The 24,462-nt window shown below is 33.9% G+C and overlaps 1 protein-coding gene across 1 annotated transcript in view; it reads left to right on the plus strand.

Moving 5' to 3' along the window:
* LOC132544506 (ADAMTS-like protein 4) overlaps positions 1–24,462 on the plus strand; it is a 148,874-nt gene that overhangs the window by 61,475 nt on the left and 62,937 nt on the right. The window contains exon 7 of the mRNA XM_060208109.1: positions 20,742–20,946. Within this exon, the coding sequence (XP_060064092.1) occupies positions 20,742–20,946 (205 nt within the window). The remainder of the gene's footprint in view (positions 1–20,741; positions 20,947–24,462) is intronic.

Consider the following 24,462-nt stretch of genomic DNA (forward strand, 5'->3'; position numbering starts at 1 on the left):
TTAAAAAATAAAAATTTGGGACATTCAGTGACAACACAGTGACAAATTACTATTTAAAAAATAAAAATTTGGGACATTCAGTGACAACACAGTGACAAATTACTATTTAAAAAATAAAAATTTGGGACATTCAGTGACAACACAGTGACAAATTACTATTTAAAAAATAAAAATTTGGGACATTCAGTGACAACACAGTGACAAATTACTATTTAAAAAATAAAAATTTGGGACATTCAGTGACAACACAGTGACAAATTACTATTTAAAAAATAAAAATTTGGGACATTCAGTGACAACACAGTGACAAATTACTATTTAAAAAATAAAAATTTGGGACATTCAGTGACAACACAGTGACAAATTACTATTTAAAAAATAAAAATTTGGGACATTCAGTGACAACACAGTGACAAATTACTATTTAAAAAATAAAAATTTGGGACATTCAGTGACAACACAGTGACAAATTACTATTTAAAAAATAAAAATTTGGGACATTCAGTGACAACACAGTGACAAATTACTATTTAAAAAATAAAAATTTGGGACATTCAGTGACAACACAGTGACAAATTACTATTTAAAAGATAAAAATTTGGGACATTCAGTGACAACACAGTGACAAATTACTATTTAAAAAATAAAAATTTGGGACATTCAGTGACAACACAGTGACAAATTACTATTTACAAAAGAAAAACATTGGGACATTCAGTGACATACACAGTTACAAATTACTATTTACAAAAAAAGCATTGGGACATTCAGTAACAACACAGTGACAAATTCCTATTTACAAAAAAGCATTGGGACATTCAGTAACAACACAGTGACAAATTCCTATTTACAAAAAAACATTGGGACATTCAGTAACAACACAGTGACAAATTACTATTTACAAAAGAAAAACATTGGGACATTCAGTGACAACACAGTGACAAATTACTATTTACAAAAAAAACATTGGGACATTCAGTGACAACACAGTTACAAATTACTATTTAACATCCATCATTTAAGGATGGTCTTCTGATGTATTTGAGGTGATTTGCATGTGTTGCATGTGTGTATTTTTGGGAGGCTTTGATATGCTCATTTAAACCTCAATGTGATAGCAAGGACCTGAAGCTCAGCAGGAAAACCTGATGCAAAGTCAATTTTTGAAAATGCATTAAATTTCAGTTTGTTTTTCAAGGTTCAAAGGTCAATGTCTATGCTACTTTTTATAGAAAATCAATTAGTTTAGTGACATCAGCCTTAAGATTTAAGTCTAAAGAGTCTAAAGGGGTTTTTAACGAACTATATTGTGTGAAAATGTTTGGCAGAGTCCTGTTTCTCAGGTTAAGATCACTTACAATTGTCAACCAGTAGATAACATCAATCTTGTAATTTGATTTCTCGATAGAATTTTAGCCAACCTGGCCTGACCTGGTCATCTGTCGTCTGTCAACTTTTTCTACAAAAATGCGACTAGTCATGAACAGCTGAGGGGATTTTGACAAAATTTGATCAGAAGTATTTTCAGTAGAAAGGGAACATTTTTTTGTATAAAAGTCTGTCCTGTCCAAGGTCTGAACGGTGGTGCCCAAATTGGGAAATTTAAGAAATTCTCTAAAATCCTACTCCTCCGGTAGGAATGATTGAACTTTGTCATGTTTAGGAGAAGGGGAATCAATTTTGTATAAACAGTGGATCTTGGCCTCCAGGAGCGTGAGGAGTAGGGCTCAATAGGGGAAATTGAGGAAATTCTTTCAAATCATACTTCCCCAAGAGAAGTGATTGGATTTTGTCCTAATTTGGTGTAAATCATGTTTTGGTGAAGGGGAATCAATTTTGTATAAATTGTGAATCTTTGGTCCCCTGGTGCAGGAGGGGCAGGGCCCAATAGGGGAAATAAAGTAAATTTCTTAAAATAGATTGTGTCAAGCATTGATACAGATATCAGGTGTATCAAGACAGGATGGTTTTTCACTACTTTTGAGTCTGTAATCTGAGGTCAAGGACACAGTAAGGGGTCAGAGATTTCAATTATATTTACTGCTGATTTCTAAAAGACTTCAGGGATTACTCCAAGAAGTCTTGTTAAACCTCCTTCAGAAATGAAGCAGCAGGCAAATATTGTAAGAAAAACGTCATGACTAGCCAGTATTATATTGATTTCAAATGTTGTTCTTCTGTAAAGGTCACTATCAGATATTGAATGTCAAGGTTTGGTTTATCTGCATGAAAGTCATGATTCCAAACTGTTGCAGCTTTACTGTTTTTAAAAAAAAATCCAGACAATTGAGATATTGATTACAATTGAAACATAATTAAGGTACTGATTGGCTGGACGTAGTTTCTTTTTCTGTGTGAGGTCAAGGTCACAATAGATATTAGGAGGTTCCATTGTTTTAATTGTTGTCTAGGAAGTGGACTTTAAATTTGTTACACTTGATGATTTTTTTTCAGTTCTTTCCCTTCCTACCAGTCACCAGTGCTGATCCACGTGAAACTAATTGTTGTAATTGGTTGTAAGGTGAGAAGACTTGTTTGTAAGGTATCCCACATCAAACATTTCATCTGTCACACTGCAAGACTGAGGAGAAGCAGCATATGGCAATGCTTCAGTAACACATTGCCCCCAAAAATAAAGAAATAATCTACACCCATTGTCCTCTGCTTTGTTAGAAGGCACAAATTATGACGCCACCAAAATTTGGAGAAGGTGGGCTAGAATATTAATGAGACATGTTCTCATCATATCAGGAGAGTAAAAGGCTGGCTAGCCTGTTCTGAGTGTGGTGTGTGCTCCATACTTTAAGGACAAAAACATTGAAGTTTTTATGTTGTACACATAGCTTACTATCCTTAATGTACATTAATAAGTTATGTGGAGTCATGTTTATCTTTGAAGTATGGTATGCAACATAGTGTACTTGACCATATCATTACAGCACAATTTAAATAATTCTTTAAATTCTAGGTCCAGAATTCTGTTATCATAATGCATATTACAACTGTATTGAAAAAGTCTAAAATGTTTTAACAAGTTTTAGAAACATGTTAACCAATTGAAATTTGGTCTGCATATGTACATGCAGGCAAAGTGATCGTTTAACCTGTCACAATAAATTTGAATAAGTCATTAGATAAAAAACAAAGGTAAATATTAGATACTTAATGACAGTAAAGTGAGTGAACTAGTAAAACCATTAAACTAGATTAAGGATCTGTTAGGAAACAGAGGTGTAAAACTAATGTGAATCCATGTGACAATAAATAAAAAAGTCAAGTGTTGTCATGAAAATGATTGAATCGTTTCAATGGTTCGTACTCACATGAGCGTGTGATTGTAACCAAGATTTAATGCATGTGTTATAGGTATGGCCATATACAGATGATACCGCACAATTACCCGATATTTTACACCCATTGACAGCATTAGTTCTGCTCACACTGCTGTCTTTCATAGCTAGGAATGTATGTGTTATCACCACTTTGCAATGTATCACAATGCATACTGACAAAGCACATTTGCCTTGTAAAAAGCAGAAGGATATTTCTGTCAAGTGTAGTACACTATTTATATATAAACTTTTTGATTTTAGCAACAACAAATTCAAATATTTTGTTTTCCATTTAGATTGATATACTCAACCAGATGTTTTTAGAGTTAAAATTTCTTAACATTTATTTTTAAAATTGTTTGAAACCAAATAAATTGTGTTTAAATATCAGTGTTGGCAAAAAGTTTGTAAGTTCTAATAGGGCCTTCTGTAAAACAGTTCATCTCTTAAGATACATAACCACATTGCTCAATCTCTCAGACCCTTTACCTTGTAATCTGCCTTTTATACTGATAATGATCTGGGGGGTGACTATTAAAGTTTAACTAAGTTTATTTTCATGGAGATAACAAGATGAAATCAGTCTCTTCGTAAACTAGAAACATTTACAATTAATGATCATTAAAGTTCAAATTGAGGTCATGTATGGAAACAATTGCTCTCTTGAAGTACTAGATGGATATTTCACAAATTACATGTTTAGGCTTTTCTGTTCATCCCTGGTTTTACTGTTTGATTTTGAGACAAGATCAGAGAACTAAAATTGCAGACAAGTAGCCATCTTTGGTTTCCTCTCACAGTAATTATAAGACTCCTTGCACGCTGCCATCTGGGCCAAAAAGAATGATTAATATAAGTTGTTTAGCAATTGTTATGAAATGAATAAAGTTTACTTATTTATTATTCATCATGCTGAATGGATCTTCTCAGAAAAATGAAATGGCTGACAGGTAAAGTTACTATAAATGATTTGGAATTTTATCAAGACCTCCTAGGCTTCTGATATTTAAACCAAGTACCTCCATATGAGCCCCAGGAGTAGACAAAATCACAGTTATAAACATTAAATCTATGAAACAGATCTGCCCCCCTCTTACTCCAAAGCCTCCGGAAATTCCAGCTAGTGACCTCAACACCAGCCCCTGGAGTGACAGCTTTAATCTAGAAATTGCTGTGGATTGATCTTTTCTTATTGATTAAGACCCAAAAGATTACTTCAGATTTTGAAGGCAAGTTTGTATGTTCCATACAGAATAAAAAATAATGATTTCTGGTATCCTGAGAATAAATGTTGCATTGTACTTTCGTTGGAATTATACCCCCACTATTTCAAGAAAGGACTTCAGTGTCACGCATGTCGGGTAATGTCTTGTCACATGATTCCTTGTCATGCCATGTCTTGTTTCAGACATATCTTGAAAACCTCTCAACAGATATGATTCATATTTACCCATTAGTATCATATCAAGAAGTTTTACACCTTTTCATATTAAGATATTCTTCAGACAAGGTTAAAGGTCACAATTGATAACTTTGGCAAATTCATCAATGATACTTTGATATGTATGGGAGCAAGGACATTTTTGACACACATTAGTTTTGACTTTCCGTCAAATGATGCCAGTTTCCTAGTCATGGTAACTTATAACCTTCGTGGAATTTTAGTGATCCTGAGGTGTAGAAGAGCATTGTCTTGAGTTTCTAGGAGTAAAGGGGCCACAAGACATTCTCATGATCTGTAGAGAAATCTGTATTGTGCAGATTAGAACTGTTCAGTATTCACACCCAGACTTGGAGCTGTAGATCCATGAAGTCATAGACCCTGCCGTTAATGGAACTGTAGAGAGTTAGGCTGTATTCAGACCCAGTGTACAAGTTCAGTTGTTGGTTGTATTCAGACCTTGCTATGTAGCTGTAGAGTGGTTGAATGTATTTAGACCCAGCCTTGGAGCTATAGAGAAGATGGGTATATATTCAGACCTAGTAGTCTTTAGCTGCTGCTTTTAGTCTATATCTAAATATTTCCTTTAAACTGATCTTGTTCAAAGTGTTTTCTTCAAATGTGAAGAATGAAATAAAGTTTAAAGTTGTACATTCACATTTTCCCCATGTTATTCAACTGTTGTAGGAGTTATGCCCCTTTTTGAAATTCTAAGGGGAGTCTCTTTTTACTTGCCCTACAAGATATGTTAAGAATATGATTGGGATGGTTTTAATTGAATTTTTTGTCGTATGGTTTTCACTTCCTGTAAGCATTGACCTGCGTTCATGAGCACAGTGAATGGCAGCTGGATAAAGACGAATTCAATGAAGCTTCTTAGTTAAGAATTGCCTGATTCTCGTTTGTAAGCATTTCTTTGTTTCATAAAGGATATTTTGTTTATAGTGATCTTTGAAAGTTGGTGGTTTTGCTGCTTAACCAAAAGATTTGAAGAAAAACAATATATTTTTTAAGGGAATTGTGGGAGAAAGAACAATGTTTTTTACATGTTATTTTGTGGAAATTGTTTAATAGGTAGTTTTCTTTTTATTATTAATTTTCAGGCCATTTTTTTTTCTGTTTATTCTACAAAAAGAACACAAACCCCTTTAAAATAAAAAACTTTATATATAAGTCGTTAGAATAGATACCTCATCAGGTCACTTGGAATGGTGACATTGGTAGGTTAAATCAGAAAATGAATCCGACCCAATACTTAGTGTAAATATTTCTCTATACTGACTGTGGAATGTGGATGAGGGATGTAATGTAGCCAGTTTGTGCTAACATTCCTGTCAACCACAGGATGGACACCAATTGGACATTGACCTAGATGTAGAAAACATTTCTCTAAGTAGGATGAATTAGTTGGTAAGTAAGAGACACCATAATTGTTAGGTATATGTATACCTAGGAAGTAATATGTTATATTGTCATGTCCAAAACACAAACTACTTAGGTATATGTGTATCTAGCAAGTAATATTTTAAATTGTCATGTCAGAAACGTAGTACTGTATGTACTCTATGGTAGGCTGTGAGTATAATGGAACATCTTATTGTTAGTGTAGTTAGATTGAAGGTAAGGAATTATTTTCTAAGTTTTGTGATAAAAAAAAACACATAGATTTGTTTTCAGTTCATATGTAATTTTATGAAAACTTCTTGAAGTTTAAATTTTTCCTTGCCATGGTCTACAAAAATAAAGAATTTAAGACTTGTTTCATTATATCCTATATGAAATGTAAATTTATTTAAGATCCTATGTATATATCATCATTAGTGACATGTCTGTTAAAGACTAGAGAATTCCATTTCGCTGTTGTTCGTGATTATGAGTTTTAAATGAATATTGAAATAACATATTTGAGCCAGCTGAGCTAGTTTGATACATGGTTATACATATATTAGGTATATATTGTACATACCTAATATCAGGTCCTGATTAGAACTATACCTGTAATGTCGCATACCGTAGTTTGATAAATCAGACTGGACGTAACCTGTGCCAGGTTGAAAGGGAAATCACTCTGGATAAGTTAATTTATCGGTTGTGTAAATCCAGAATCAGTCATACAACTAATCTACTCATACCCATTAATAGGATTAATTTGATAAGGTACCATATAATCATTTTCACTGGGGAACATAGCATGAACTGAATTATCTATACCGAATTTGGCAACAAGTAACTAATAGTTAACGAAATTGTTTGCTGAGAAATCACCTACTGATTGTTTAATAGTCCTCAACAGAATGTCAGTGTTGATCCTCTTAAGTTATTCCAAACAAAAAGTAAAAGAGAATGTGTCAATCATATAAAATCTGAGTTAATAGAAAGGGATGTAATGCTTGACAAGATCATTTGTCTTCCGAGTTTATAAAAAGGGAAGTAACTCTTGACAGACCATTTGTCTTCTATGTAAATTGTGCAAAACAGATGTAAGATTATTGAATGGAAAGTCACACTGGAAAGCAAACTTCACCTGTTGCATATAGTTCATCAGTAGCCTTTTTATAATGTTGAGGAAGTCAGCTGTTGACTCTGTTAGGGGAAGTATTGTACTGCAATGATGTCACATGCCTTTCTCTTGCACAGCCTATTGTTGTTACAAATAGGATGTTGTCTCTTACAGTCAGTCCAGTGGTATCCAGTAAAATATACCAGCTTAATACCAAACAAAATCCCTGTTCAAATTCTCTTTGTCTAGTAAAATATACAAGTTTAATACAAAAACAATCCCTGTTGAAAGACACATTTTCTTAGTTTAATAAAATATACAGGCTTAATATCAAACGAAATTCGTTTTTACATTTCCTTTGTACACAACAGGGTTTTTTTTTATGATGATATATATTGGATTTTCATTCCATATGGGATTCAATGAAACAAATCTTAATGAGCAGAAGTTAAACTTCGAGTTTCATAAAATCTCATATATCATATGAAAACAAATTTAAGATCTTCTTCATCATATAACTCAGAAAAGTTAAAATAGTAAAAATATGGAGGACAAAATCCAATAAAGGCAGCCATTTTGTTGAGCTGTATTCAATACCTGAGGTAATACCATTATCCATATTATGACATCATAATCAGTTTTTGAGTCTTGTAGCCAATGAAAAATGTGCCAGTATATATTATAATATTTATGCAAAATGATTACATGACAGAATTCGCTTGATTACAGGTGAATTATGTGATAAATCAATTTCTCTTACTGGGAGATATGGGTTGAAGAAGGTAAAGGGATTATGGGACACTTAGGCCTATTACAGACGTATCTTAGAAATTCAGCCTTATAAGAGTTTCAATGAAATGCAAACTTTCAAGTCAATTTTTGTTTCTGTTTCTTATGTCCTTGATAATGGACTGTCTACAAGTCCCATAGCTTTAGTAAATGTAGTGTTATATTTCAAATGGAGACTTTGAAGGAAATATGCTGAGTGTTTTATTTCCAATGAAAATTCCAACTGCAAAAAATCCATTGAGGTGTAATAGATAATTGTACTGCTGTGTTTGTAAATTGCCAAGCTGGATAGAAAGTGGGTCAGCTTCAACCGAATGTTGCAATGTTGTTACACATTTATGTATTGTATGAGATATTAATATGTGACATATGTGCACATTATAATAATATATATCTTATCTTATCTACTTATCTAATCTTGTCATCTCGCCCAACCAGGTGTGATTTTAAGTCTGGGTTGAAAAATGTCATGAAAATATGTTTTGTTTTTGGCTACAGTTAGCTTTTTTTAGGCAGGCTATTTCAGTCCTTGTTTGTCATTGATTTCTTCTAGAATAAAACCTAGAAATTTATGGAATGTCGAGTGATTAATTTGTGTATTGTTTGGTGACAGGGGAACAAACAATCTTACCTGATGTGTACAGTACAGGTAGGGTATACACAATACACAGCACTGCATCAGTGCACTGATGCACCCAGTGTCATTTTGATTGAATGTAGTTACAAACTTGAATGTTTACCCTTGAGATATGTCACCTATTTCACAGTAGATACGGGAATCATAACTGGGGTTACTTTGGGCCATAGGTAATGTTCAGGTCCTGGAGTCAGCAGCAACGTTCAGGTCCCTGGGGTTACCTGGAGTCAGAGGTAATGTTCAGGTCCCTGGGGTTACCTGGAGTCAGCAGCAATGTTCAGGTCCCTGGGGTTACCTGGAGTCAGCAGCAATGTTCAGGTCCCTGGGGTTACCTGGAGTCAGCAACAATGTTCAGGTCCCTGGGATTACCTGGAGTCAGAGGTAATGTTCAGGTCCCTGGGATTACCTGGAGTCAGAGGTAATGTTCAGGTTCCTGGGGTTTCCTGGAGCAGAGGCAATGCTCAGGCAATGCTCAGGTCCCTGGAATAACTTGGATTCAGAGGCAATGCTCAGGTTCCTGGGGTTACCTGGAGTCAGAGGCAATGCTCAGGTTCCTGGGGTTACCTGGAGTCAGAGGCAATGCTCAGGTTCCTGGGGTTACCTGGAGTCAGAGGCAATGCTCAGGTCTCTGGGGTTACCTGGAGTCAGAGGCAATGCTCAGGTTCCTGGGGTTACCTGGAGTCAGAGGCAATGCTCAGGTTCCTGGGGTTACCTGCAGTCAAAGGCAATGCTCAGGTCTCTGGGGTTACCTGGAGTCAGAGGCAATGCTCAGGTCCCTGGGATAACTTGGATTCAGTGGTAATGTTTAGGTTCCTGGGATTATCTGGAATCAGAGGTAATGTTTAGGTTCCTTTGGTTACATTTGGTCAAGTGCTGACACAGACAAAATCATGGTTGTTATTTTGATGAATCAGAGGACTATTCGAGTGTTGACACCTGTAAAGTTTGTTAGTATCACATAAACTGACATGTAACAGGATAGTGATGAAGCAACCTTGTTTAAATTAAATGCGTAACTCAAGTGTAAGCTCTTGTTTGACATTGTATTCACTCATTGTAATATTCATGAACTGATATGTGAGTTTTATTTCCAGAGAAATTTGGTTTTCATCAATTTCTTTGTTGAGACAAAATTTAATTAAAAAATACTGCTTTTTTTAATCATATCAGTGATTAAATTTCTTGAATTTGTACTGGACTATGAATTTAAGTTGGGTTCCAGATGGAATGTCATGTTGTAATTTTAATCTTTTGTTGAAAAGTCATTACACTCCCTGTATACATTTGTACAGTACAGCATCCCCACAAACCTTTACAAGCTTGCTGAATAAGAAAAATATCACATTAAGTTTATCTAGTCAGCAAATTAAAACATGATGAAATAAGAATCTCATTCCTTTAGGTTCTTTAATATAAAATGATTTGAGATTATAGTCGTCAAGCTTCTGTTGTGCTGACTTACTGACATTCATATTTGTAGGCGAGAGAGATGTTGTATATGGTGTTACAGTTTATTATATGTACACTTTGTGATTGTGATTTTTATTAACATTTTGATAGGTCAGAATGTACCCATACTGTGTGATATTTCGTGGCCAGGATGATTACGGTTATACAAGTTAAAGGTGCACATTGTAGTATTACTGTAGCTTTTAAATCTGCAAAATGACTTTGCAAAAAATGTTATGGTAATGCTCTGTATAAAAAAGGCATTATCAATAAGATGATAATATAACAAATATAGGGTACAGGGAATTAAACATTGAAAGACATACGCTTTATGATATACTGATGATAGACTGCATAGGTCACTAAAAACAGAATTTGTTTAATATAAGTCAAAATCAAAGGCATGTAAATGTACATGTATATACTATAAACACTTATTTTGGTGAATGTATTCACGTTCAAATTTTACTGCAATATCAATTTTTAACAAAAATGTGATGAGGAAATTGTGCCTTCACAATAGTTGCTTTATTGATGGCATAGAGGCACTGTAATTAGTGCAATATCTAAAGCACAAAAAATGGTAAAATAAGATTACAGCTTATATATGTATATTAACAGTGTTATCTAGGTCAACATTGTGTCTGTCCAGGTCAACATAATGTCTGTCCAGGTCAACATAATGTCTGTCCAGGTCAATATTGTGTCTGTCCAAGTAAACATTGTGTCTGTCCAGGTCAACATTGTGTCTGTCCAGGTCAACATTGTGTCTGTCCAGGTCAACATTGTGTCTGTCCAAGTCAACATTGTGTCTGTCCAGGTTAACATAATGTCTGTTCATGTCAGCATTGTGTCTGTCCAGGTCAACATTGTGTCTGTCCAGGTCAACATTGTGTCTGTCCAGATCAATATTGTGTCTGTCCAGGTCAACATTGTGTCTATCCAGGTCAACATTGTGTCTGTCCAGATCAACATTGTATCTGTCCAAGTCAACATTGTGTCTGTCCAGGTCAACATGTATCTGTCCAGGTCAACATTGTGTCTGTCCAGGTCAACATTGTGTCTGTCCAAGTACACATTGTGTCTGTCCAGTCAACATTGTATCTGTCCAAGTCAACATTGTGTCTGTCCAGGTCAACATTGTATCTGTCCAGGTCAGCATTTTGTCTGTCCAGGTCAACATTGTGTCTGTCCAAGTCAACATTGTATCTGTCCAGGTCAACATTGTGTCTGTCCAAGTCAACATTGTGTCTGTTCAGGTCAACATTGTATCTGTCCAGGTTAACTTCTTCAACCAAGGGGCTTGTTAGTCACAATATTGGACTAGAAGCATTGGCTAAGGGAAGTGCGATTGGATATAGTGATGTTGCATGCAGAGGAAAACATTTTTAATATTCAAACAAGTTCTAAAAAGGCTATAATATTTGGTGAGAAGCATGAATGAGCGAAGTTTTTAAAATGAAATTTGACAGGCATGTAAATTGAAGTTACAGAGGTCAAATGTAAGAAATTTGTCTAATAACAAAAGTTCTGTCAGTTATGATAGAAGCCTGTAGGTTGTTGAAGTTTGAGTTTGTAAAGTCTGAGGCCCATATTGATGGCTTAAGTAGAAATATGCAGGTCACGTGGATGAATTAAAGAATTAAAAACTTTCATATCATAAATAATTCATAATGTGTGGAATAAAAGTGTTTTACAGAGATCCATAACATAGAATATTGATACTCAAACCTGATAATTTTACCTTTACACTGCCAAGTTCTTAGAAGTGAGATAACTACGTAATTAGCAAAACAGGCCTATTATGCCTGTTTTAAAATTTTTATGAGAAAGATTTATTGACCTTAGCAACACAATGGTATGTATCAGCTGTTGCTACTTTGTTTTAATCTTTGACCAATTAAGTCAGTCTGCTTGATTTAGTCATTTAGTTAAATCTAATGGATTTGAAAAGCATTCACTATTAATAATAAGTTGATTTGATGATGATGATGATGATGACGATGATGATGATGATGATGACGATGATGATGATGATGATGACGATGATGATGATGATGATGATGATGATGATGATGATGATGATGATGATGAATACTCAATGATTGTTGGTAGTGATGATTTTGAGGTAAAGTAAAGGGAGAATGAATACTATTTAACATTAATCATCAACAAACATACTGGTATATTTATGTAAATATATAATTTTGTAGATATATTTTATGTCCATGTGCTGTGTTTAAAAGAAAAACGGAATTTTCTTTAGGATAAGATTCTCATGCAACTTAATTACTAATTAAGTCAAATCTATTTAATTTGAAAAGCATTGAAGTATTGGCTTGTAGAATACGATTCTTAAAATACCTGAAATTTACTGATTGAATCAGTTATGTTTTTCAAAAGTATTCGCTAGCCTGTCAAATAAGATTCTCATATTTGAATCTTAATTAATGATTAAATCAGATCTATTTTATTTCAAGAGCATTCACCGGCCTGTAAAATAAAATCATAAGAAAACCTAATTACTGGGTTCTTTAATTTGAATGTATAATACTACCATTGACACAAAGAAAAATTGTCAAGATGTCTAGTTTCAATATTTTGAGGTACAGGTGTAGGTAAGTTAAACAAATCTGTTCTATTGATGGAATTGATATATAATACTCTTCGTTAATAATTTTAATTTGAATTCATGTTAACCATACAACTCCAACAAAAAAAGTGAAATTACACTGAAAGTGCAAGTGCATTCCAAAAGTATTTAAATATCTAAGGTTTCCCAAGTTATGCAAAAGTTCTTTTAAATTTTTTGAATGTTTTTAAGCCTCTGAATGATTAAACACACCCAGTAACCCTGATCAATTTACCATTGAAAACACCAATGAGATTAACCTACCATAAGTTCAAGCCTCAGACCTAACAAATTGTTAGTATTCTTGTTTTGAAAGGGTACGAAATATGGTGCATTAAATTTCCACCTGTAAGGATAGTCCACATTGGAAACATACATCCTACCAAGAATTAAAAACTGAACACAAGTGGGGTAGCAAACAAACACCAGCCATCAGTTTTCTTTCTCAGCTGTATAGCCTCTACTCAAGTTGTATAGCCTCTGACTTGTATAAATAGATAAAACAGCAAACGTTTGGAGTTCTTGCGGAGGTCACAATATACTTTCACCTGTAGGATAGTAAATCGGCTTAACAATTAAAAAGGTAATTGAGAAAAGTTGTGATTCTTGAACACATAAGTGTACTTAGGTGGTTTACAAAGTTAAGCCAGAGGAAATACACATCAGTTCAGAATTATTAAATCACTGAGATGTTAAGTCTTGACCATTGTCCAGGTCTGGCCAGATTGTAGACAGGTGGCCCGAACTGAGGGATTAAAACGTCTACTGATAAGGATCAAATGAAACAAGTTAAGCCAGTACTTTTGTTGACTAATGACTTTAACTATGAAACAGGGGCGATGGAAATACCATGATTCTTTATCAATATATCAGGATCTCTGAATGTTGTGATAAATTATCAAAATGTTTGTTTATATCTTTGTGAACTCCATAGATATCACATTTGTGAATACTTTAAGATCTGGGTTGATCTTGCCATTTGATAACTGTCCTGTTGATAGTGTAAAAGGAATGCTTCTGTGTCAATGTTTTGACTCAGCTCATTTACATATAATTGTAAACCATTGTTGTACTAAAAGATAATATGGCTGTTAGTTAGCGACCCTTGCTTTGACAGTGTATGGAGGTGAGTGTTAATGTTGTACTGTAAGATAACATGACTTTCAGTTATTTTCCCACTATTTGACATTGTATGGAGGTGAGTGTTAATGTTGCACTGTAAGATAACATGACTTTCAGTTAATGTCCCAATATTTGACAGTGTATGGAGGTGAGTGTCAATGTAACACTGTAAGATAACATGACTTTCAGTTAATATCTCACTATTTGACAGTGTATGGAGGTGAGTGTCAATGTTACACTGTAAGATAATATGACTTTCAGTTAATATCTCACTATTTGACAGTGTATGGAGGTGAGTGTCAATGTTACACTGTAAGATAATATGACTTTCAGTTAATATCTCACTATTTGACAGTGTATGGAGGTGAGTGTCAATGTTACACTGTAAGATAATATGACTTTCAGTTAATATCTCACTATTTGACAGTGTATGGAGGTGAGTGTCAATGTTACACTGTAAGATAACATGACTTTCAGTTATTATCCCACTATTTGACATTGTATAGAAGTGAGTGTTAATGTTGTACTGTAAGATAACATGACTTTCAGTTATTATCCCACTATTTGACATTGTATAGAAGTGAGTGTTAATGTTGTACTGTAAGATAATATGACTTTCAGTTAATATCTCACTATTTGACAGTGTATGGAGGTGAGTGTCAATGTTACACTGTAAGATAATATGACTTTCAGTTATTATCTCACTATTTGACAGTGTATGGAGGTGAGTGTCAATGTTTTATTCTAAAGGATAAATATGACTTCAGTTAATGTCCCTCACTTTGACAGAGTGGAAATGGTTGCAATATTATAATACTTTATAAGATGATATGACTGCCTCTCTGTGATTGTTCCCTCTTTGAAGTTCAGGTTCATTTTTTGTATTTATAGGTTTCCTGCCTGTGAATTACTTGCTCAAATTTTTTTATCAATAATCAGCATTTTGGATACTTGTTTTAACATACTGGTTCTTGTCCAAGTGTATAGCTGATAGCTGTATTGATCGCAGAGCTCACTTTATCAGCATTTGTGATTGACAAGAGCTAAATTTCATGACGGTGTTTTTTGTAGACAGCCAATAGATAACTGTCAAATTTAGCAAGTGATTCGAAAAAACACCCATTGCGAAGATCAGCAGGGTTGGTGTTTTTAGACAGACGTTATTGCTACAGCCTGTACAAACAAACAGTATTTGAAATATCATGATGATCTTGTCAGAGTGTAAGAGACAGTGTAAGGCTCAGGTCGGCAGATTACAAGGGGGGATGTACATAAACGCCAGGTAAATACAGTATCACCTTACCCTCAAAACTATCCATGTACCTCGACACCCTTTGACGTACATCTGCACAATAGGTATCATCAACAAAGTTCGTGTAATTATAAAAGATTATGTGAAGACATTTCCACTTAATTAAAGCTGCAAGTCTAAATTAAAGTGATACTTGAGTCCAGGGTGGTATGTGTGTTACTGTCAAATCTACAAGGGCTCAGTTTAATGCCTATCTTTACAAAAGATCCCAATTTTACAAACTGTGGTGAGCAACTTTTCCTTTCTGTCTTAACAGACAGATATTGCGGACATGAAAAATGATAGGTGTGATTTCACTTACAGTTAGATGTATCTAATAATCCATTCCTGTAGGTAATAAAAAAGGAAAGATATGAATCAGGACTGAAGTAGGATTTAGTGGTGCCGCCTGCACTGTGATAAAGCTAATTTTTTCAGCTCAAATTAATTTTTTTTCATCAATTTAAAAAAAAAAAATTTTTTAATGTTTTTTTTATAGCGCAAGGGACTTACTGTTTAATAGAATGTTTTGGAGTGCACTGGTTTGTTATTAGATTACACTGCTATCTGTTTCTTGGGGAAAATATTGGTCTTGCTTGGCATTATGCATTTACACTACACTGTTACTTCACTGGGTCAAACTTTCATACTTGTACTTCTATAATCATGCTTGACACATGTGATATGGTTTAGGACATAATCTCTAATATAGGATACTGGTACTGCATCAGTCCTCCAAGTTTCAGGAGACTTTAGTGGTGAACATTCCATACAAACATGTCAGAATGCATTATATCAAATATCGTAATAGGAATATCACGACCTCTGTTGTATATTTGATGCTGATCTTACGTACAGTCAAAACTGGTTATGTTGAAATTCAAGAGACTATGGAAAATATTTTGACGTGTCCAAATTGTTACTCAAACAAAGTGTCCAAATAAGGTGGATGATATCAGTTTTCTGGCATTAATTAAGGTGAAAAAATAAGGGCTACTATAGCTAGTACTCTGTGGTACAAACAGGCTAATTTAATCTGTTATGTAAAATGGCTATAGATAAACAGAAACAAATAGATTTCTTCTTTGTTGTTTTATTATTTAAATATCAAAACATGTAATAACACCAACAATCAATTACTTTTGTATTCACTTTGTTCCGCTTCCTGACCAAGCACATATAGATCATATATTGTACAGAATATCAATAAAACTAAAATTTGTTGTTGATATGGTACTAGAAATGATTAGGAAGTTACAGATCATATTAACATGAATTTCCTATGGAAACATATGGAAAATGCTGCACTTGAAAGCGTTTAACTGCTATAGAAAACATTATACATAAGACTTAACAAATCGCACACTGATGTAGACTCTCGCAGTGAAAAATACTTTCAGAACTGCATTGTCCAAGCACTAAATCTAGCAAAGTACCTGGTCACAGTCCTTTAGTAAATAAGCATAGAAATAAATTTCTTCCAGAATTCTTGGGATCAGATTTCGTCAAAAAGTATGGAATGGTTTGTCGATTTTGTTTCTTTCGTTCTTTAAGATGCACACAACCAAGCTAACTGTTTTGTGTAAACACTGTACTTGTTGAATGTACAGGTAAGACACTGCTATAGTGTAGTGACACTAATTAAGAAGCCAACTTTTAATTGGATAATTAAACTGGTTATCAATCATCAGACACCAAATGTGGTATGGACAATAGATTGATATGCCATAATTAGCCATGTGTTGTGGACAGATAAATTTTGAGACAACCAATTACTTCTCTCTTGCTTTTCAATTAAGGTACTGAAAAATCACTTCGATTCAAATAAATTTGGACTCTATGAAATTCAAGTCATGTACCTTAAAATTACAAAGACACTGAAGGATAAAATTAGAACTTGGAAATAATTTCAAATCCAATGGAATTTCAACACAAGCAATTTTGAGACAAGCTTCAACTGTACTTAGATTTAGGTTTTTTGGATAAATTATTCTTCAGGATTGTGTTGTGTATAAAAATTACACTGTGACCTTTATTTGATCACTGACCTTGACACTCTACACCTAACACTAAAAGATAGGTTTACAGGCTTTGGCCTAACTCCATGCTTCATTTACAGAAAGTGTTCATGGTTTTCATGTTCATCATGATCCAGTGGTGTATATTGCATTTGAAAATGGGTCAACATAACCTTATATGGATGTAAAGAGACATGAAGCATGGATTTAAATCTGGTTGGTATTCAGTTGATATGTACATAAAAATATTCTTGGCTTTTTAACATAATACTATGTCTGAGGTGTAGTGTGTAGACTTGTTCAGATTTATCAAACAGGTGAGAGGAATTAGTTTTGGTAAAACAAATCTGTTATCGAGAGATGAAATCTGTTATATGTAATACAGGTGTTACATTTGTACAGGTGAGAATAGATCTATTGTCAAGGTATTTGGACTATGGTTGAATAAAATGAAAAGTAGATTCTGACATATCAGATGATCTGATGTCTCGTTATTTAAAAGTATGGGTAAAGCTGTAGAGATGTCATGTTTTTAGATAATGTGTTGAAATGACTATGTTGTGCATTTTTACATGTACACCTGTCAAGCTGAGAGGCTTTTGTTTTAATTTGATGTGGAACAATTTATTATATTGTTTGACTTAAAGATCTCAAAATACAATAAAAAGCAAGAGATCTTTAGAACCCATGCAGCCTTTACAGAAACTGACAGTAGGTCACTTTACAAGTCTTGTCTAATGGAATTCCCTCTGTAGTTGAGAGGTCTGGCAAGAGAATTAAGTATCAATAATTTGAATCCCAGGCAGGGCAGTTTATGTTTTTCATGAATCCTTCCTAGTACATACCATCATAAAAACATTTAACCAAACAGTTCTGGAGTATCTTTGATTTTTTACCTGTGAATTTACAGGAACTTAATGATATCTGGGGTATTTTTAAAATCTCTACTATTCAATATTACATGCAGTTTTACTGAGCTTGGAGAGCTGAATATATTGTTTTATCATGATTTGGCTTTACAATTTGGCATGCTTTATGATGATGACAGTCAAGCTACAGGGCCTTAACATTTACATCACTAGGATCAGCAACAAGTCTTGTTCAGTCCTTGGGTTTGAAACATGGAATTAAGGTTCACCCTCAGTGACCATGAATGTTGAGTTCTATTGGTGGAGGTACCAGCCTTACCCCTTACACAGTAGTAATATTACTTGTTATAAATGATATTGTTGTGATTGCTCAAATTGAGATGAGCAAAACAGAGGCCTTTGGGATTGTTTTTTGAAATACAGTCGAAACTTGTTATCTGAAAATTAAAGGGACCATGGACTTATCCGAATTTTAACTCAAACGAAGTGCATAAATAAGGTTGATGATATGTTTCCCGAAGTTGATTACAGTTGAATGAAGTAGGGCTTTGCTAACAGAGTAGATTGATGTTTTTTGAAATCGCAAAAGTCCTGCACACGTTTACAATACCCTTACTGACCAAGCACATATATATCATATATTTTACTGAAAGGCAATAAAATGAAATTAAAATTTGTTTTTGATATGCTACAAAAAATATGAATAAAGCTACAAATCATATCAACATGACTTAATTACGAATAAATAAACTGATGAAAACACAATGCTAGAAAAATTTTACCTTTTAAAGAAAACATTGTACAAGCACTAGACTTAACAAATCACACGAAGATATAGACTCTATGAATGAAAAATGTTTTCAGCACTTCATTGCCCAAATACTAAACCTGACAAAGTTCCTTTTGTAAACAAGCTAAAATTAGTTTCTCTCGTAATTGAGACCAAGTGTTTTGGTACGATGGACCACCTTTACACCATAATTAGCGGATTTGACAGATTTCATCAGAAGACGTGCTGATGTTTTGACAAAAATTGATTTCGAGACAATGAATGACTTTTCCCTTGCTTTACAATTGAAGGGACCGAAAAATCGCTTCGACTCACCCGAAATTTTGACTCAATGAAATTTGAGTCATCCGAACTAAAATTACAAAGATCTAGAAGGGAAAAAATCTGGACTTGAAAATTATTTCGACTCAAACAGAATTTTGACTCTGGCAATTTCGAGACAACAAGTTTCGGCTGTATATAAGATATATCTCTGGCTTCTGTGTGATGAGTTGTGTAAATCAAAGTTTAAATTTATTTTTTTAGTTTTTGCATGCACCTATATATGAAAACACACCTGTTATTATATAACTTTATACATGTTTTGCATGTTAAAATGATGTTTTGTGCCCTAAAGAATTTAGCACCTACCTTGTACAACTTTGCCTTCACTGTGCAGTCAACTGAGGCTTAGATATCATTGATAAAGAATTAACATGGTCTCTCAAATGATGCAGACATTCAGGATACATGAAAACTATTTAAATACAGTTTGAAAGAGACAGAAATAATCAGCATTTCAATTTTCGAGTATGTCAAAAGGTCTACATTCCATTCAATAGCCTCCACAACAGGTAACCTTCATTGAAATATTAACCATCTTAGGACACCCAGGTATCTTCTATGACTTTCCGTAGATCTTCAGAACTAATCGCAATACTTTGTTGTTTATCTGTTGTTCATTGAATATGTCTATTCAAATAGATGTATGGTCAAATATGTGTGTGTGGTTTTCTCTGTGTGTATGATTCAATATATGTGTTTCTCTGTGTGTATGATTCAATATATGTGTTTCTCTGTGTGTGTAGGATTCAATGTACATATGTGTTTCTCTCTGTGTGTGTATTATTTAATATACATATGTTTCTGTGTGTGTGTATGATTCAATATATGTTTTTCTGTGTGCGTAGGATTCAATATACATGTGTTTTCCTGTGTGTGTATGATTCAATATACATATGTGTTTCTGTGTGTGTGTATGATTCAATACACATATGTGTTTCTCTGTGTGCGTAGGATCCAATATACATATGTGTTTCTCTGTGTGTGTATGATTCAATATATGTGTTTCTCTGTACGTATTATCCAATCTATGTATGTGTTTGTCTGTGTATGATGTTTTTCTTATACAGTGTCTTTTGTCTTGGTGTTTGTTCACAATGCCTTAAAAAATATCTGAATGATTTTTTTAAATTAGTCCCCTTATGTCCCCTATACTTAACTCTTTTGTTGGGATATCAGCTAATTAAGGTTACTGATTCTAAAACAACAACAATATTCGCATGATATCTGTCGTGCTTATGGATGCAGAAATACATAGCATTGGTATTGGTGTATGAAGCATGCCAATCGTCCACAAATCATCAATAGCACATCATTCTTCTAAACTTGTTTCCAAATGATGATAGTTCATAGTGAGAGAGTACTTCATATAGTGATCTCTTCATCTTTACACAATTAATTAATCATTATTTAGAAGTACTTTATAATTGAAACTTTATTCATTCCTGCAATAACTCAAATTTAGGTTTTTAGCCATTTTCTTGTTTTTGTCCTCGCTCATACCTGTAACATAGAACCATTCTAAGTGATGTTTATTTATTGTATTACAGAAGGTGGGTTGTGATGGGGTGTTGGGCTCAGGGCTGGAGCGTGATGGATGTGGTGTGTGTAATGGAGACAATACTTCCTGTCAGATCATTTCTGCGATATTTACACGGACACACCTTCCCAATGGATACAACTTGATAGTGCAGATCCCAGCAGGTGCTTGTAACATCAGTATTACAGAGATGGGCAGAAGTAGGAACTACTTAGGTAAGTCTATGGTCCTCCACAAAAGTACCCTGTTTCAATTACAAGCAGCCTCATTGAAAATACTGTGATAATTTGGTTTTCAGGAAAATTTAGGAAATCAACCCTTCATTTCAGCCATGTCTGACACATTGTTTTCTCAATCTGTTTTTACAGACAAGTTAATTTGATATAAATGAAGACAATGAAAATAATTCTAGTTATTTGCTGTAAATTTTAGCTGGAAGTTAACAGGAAAATAAAGCCTGAGTAACTAACACTATCAAACTAATGGGAAAACTGTGGTGAAAACTTAAACAAAGAACCCATTTCATCATTTGTGAAATTTAACATCTTTCTGTCTCTTTCTACATAAACTTATGACGGATGGCGTGCCATTCCTGATGACAAATGATGTTTTTTGTGGCATTTAGAACTATAATAGCGTACAGTCATAAAGAGTTCTTCCAAAGTATTAGAAAAAATTAATCATAGAAAAGTAAGGAAGAACACAGCAATTAAGCAAACAGTTCTTGACACTGTTTGTGGCATTTAAACATTTTTTGAGAAAATTTTTTTGGCATTAACAGTTTAAACTGAATCTATCATGAATTAGAACTTCCTGACTGTTCAACATGAAATTATTCAGAAGTGTGACTACATAATACTAGGCTAAGTGTAACTACATCAGTGTATATTTTTGAAAAATAATGAATATGTTTATTGAGAAATATTATCAAGAATGATGCTTATTTTACTAGTAAACCAGTAAGAAAGTTTTGAGATGATCAATTATGAACTGTAGCCTGTAATATATGATAATATATCGGAACTGTCCACTACTGGCTTGGGTAGTTTTTTTTAGGTCACCAAAGTCTTCTGATAACCAATCTTCTGGAAAAAATTTTAAACAAATTTCTATGAAATTTTGCATAACATTCCATGGTCAAAAGTGAAACAAAATTGTTAACTCTAGTGTCCTAACCCTAAGGGTTGGAAGGGCAGGGCCAAAAGAAGTGATTTTCCTCATCAATTAGGAGTAGTAGAAGAAAATCCTTACAGGTGATAGAAAGGTCTGGAGGTGCTTTATAAAAGTTTTATTTTCATGTCCTGTGTGATCTGGTATTTACCACAGAGGAAGGGTACAGTTTACTATCTTTTATATTGGAAAATTACTATTTTGAGCATAATTTGTTCAATTTCCTTTGGAAATAATTCCGACTTAGAATTCATAGTTGAGGATGACAGTTTGATTGTATGGACATATTGACCCTGGCTGCTGACCCACAGGGACTGAAGGGAGGGGCAAAAAGGAGCCGCAGGGAATCAAATTTCAAAAAACCAAGATTTGGTAAAATCAAATTTTCTGCATGAATGGAAGGCTTTTAAGATGCTTTACCAAACTTGTGAATAATATGACCTCAGGATCTCTTTGGTAAGGGGTACAGTTTAGTTTATATGGGAAAACAACATATTTAGACATAGTTAAAATCCTTATCATGAGATGGCAGTTAAAGATATACATAGTTTACTTCTGTGTTACGTGTACAATATACATCAGAATATGTTACTTTTCAGTCAACAAGTTAATTTTTATGACATATATTACATAACAATAACAACATTTATAGAATTCTGAGGACTCTTAACACCCATGGCTGCTAGTTTTCTTCGTTCAAATTTTCATTGAATAGATAAATGTTTGAAACATTTTTTGTCAAGAACCATTTTATTCTTACCTTTAAAATTATGATAAGTGAATCACTTGATGATAAGACACTCCAGCATGAACATTATATGAAGTTTTATTAAATTGAATAAAAGAATTAACAGCAGTAGTTTTTAATATGTTTTTTATATTCCTTTAGTTGTGTTTCCAGTGTAAGTTGTGGTTTTTTTTTGTAGTTTGACATAACTACGTGCTGTATTTATGAAGAACCTGGGCTATCTTTCATATCTTTTTTCCAGTCTTAGCATTAGCTGACAGAAGTATATACAAAAAGTATTGGTCTGTATATAGATAGTATCAGGACATATAAAATAGTATCCATAAATTAGTGTACAAACATTGTGTAATTTGCATCAACAAAAGGTCTGAAATGGTCCTAATTATCTTCAATTATTTAAATTAGGAGATAAAATTGTGTTGGCAAACACACTGGGACAGCTGTCAGGAGTTTAGTCTGCTGAGTTATGGTAGGCCAGCCACAGAATCTTTTCGGTATATGTCCGTGTCACCAGAGATGTAGCACCCCTCCCTGCAAATGCAAACATATATCACCAGATTATTCCAATTTTGAAAAGGTTATCGTAAGTTACAGTTGTTTGACTTTCAAAGTTTTCACTACCATTACTGAAGATGTATTTTTGTAACTGTAAATATTCTGAATTTAAACCTATGAACAATAGAGTTGACAGATGTATGAAAAAAATCTTAAATTGGTTGATAATGAGGAAGTGTGTTGATGTAATGTTGATTAGACATTCATTAACATATTTATATGAGTTTTAATTGTTTGCTAATTAATACTCGCCACCTCTGGCCAGATAAACGACGCCACACTGTCAGAAGAGTGACATTTGTGCATGTCCAGGTGGAAATGTGTCACACACAATGACAAGATCATTGTTTGTTTATCCATTTTATTAATTTTAGTTTTCAGATATAGCTATCACTCTCTGTAGTCAAACTGACAGTAACTAATCAAATACAGGGATCTGTTTTATATCACTGACGAACATAACGAAAACTATGAACATGAAAAACCTTACAGATTTGTGATAAACTACACTGAATTTGTAAATGAAGTTGTCATAATTGAAAAATCTTGGTATTGTAAATGTACTTAATGAGTGAAGGAAGGAGTTATTTTACCTGCGAACCTCAAAGTGCCAATCATGTGAAAATGTCAGAAAACAATAATCAATGGCATGAATAGAAGGAAATATATTTATCAGCTTAAGAAAAAGGCGTGATTATGTGACAGTGCAGATTGTGAATTAACAGGATAGGAGTTCCAGATGTAATTAGATGTTAATGTCCTGTGTCCACAATAAATGTCACTAGTCATAAGGTAGACAATCTGCAGCATATGCTGTTCTAATAATGCACATTCTCATTCTGGAAGAATGCCAGAAATTCTTGCTCCAATTCTTTGACAGCATTTTTCCTAAACTCTTGATAAATATCTGTACACATCCTGTTTCTTATAGTACAATAAAACCTTTAGTATCCAAGTTGTCTTCTTTGATGACCCAACACCTTAATTCCAGAGGGATTTTGATCAATCTTTATACAATGGCTAACAATGAGAATGCCTTGGAAGGGTTTTCGGGCTCCAAGGTCAAGGTCGCTGCCACCTTCCTTTCCTGTCCCATTGAAATGCCTTTCTTGTCCCATAGACAGTCTTTATCTGGCTTGTTTATAACCTTTTACTACCCTTTTTGAAACCCTTTCCTGTCCCATTGATAGTCATTTCCTTTCCCATTGGCAATCCTTTCCCATTGACTTCAATTTCATGTCCCATTGATAGTCCCTTC

This window comes from Ylistrum balloti, unplaced genomic scaffold, assembly GCF_031769215.1.
Source record: "Ylistrum balloti isolate Yb309-2 unplaced genomic scaffold, AGI_CSIRO_Ybal_v1 Utg369800, whole genome shotgun sequence".
Classification (NCBI taxonomy): Eukaryota; Metazoa; Mollusca; class Bivalvia; order Pectinida; family Pectinidae; genus Ylistrum; species Ylistrum balloti.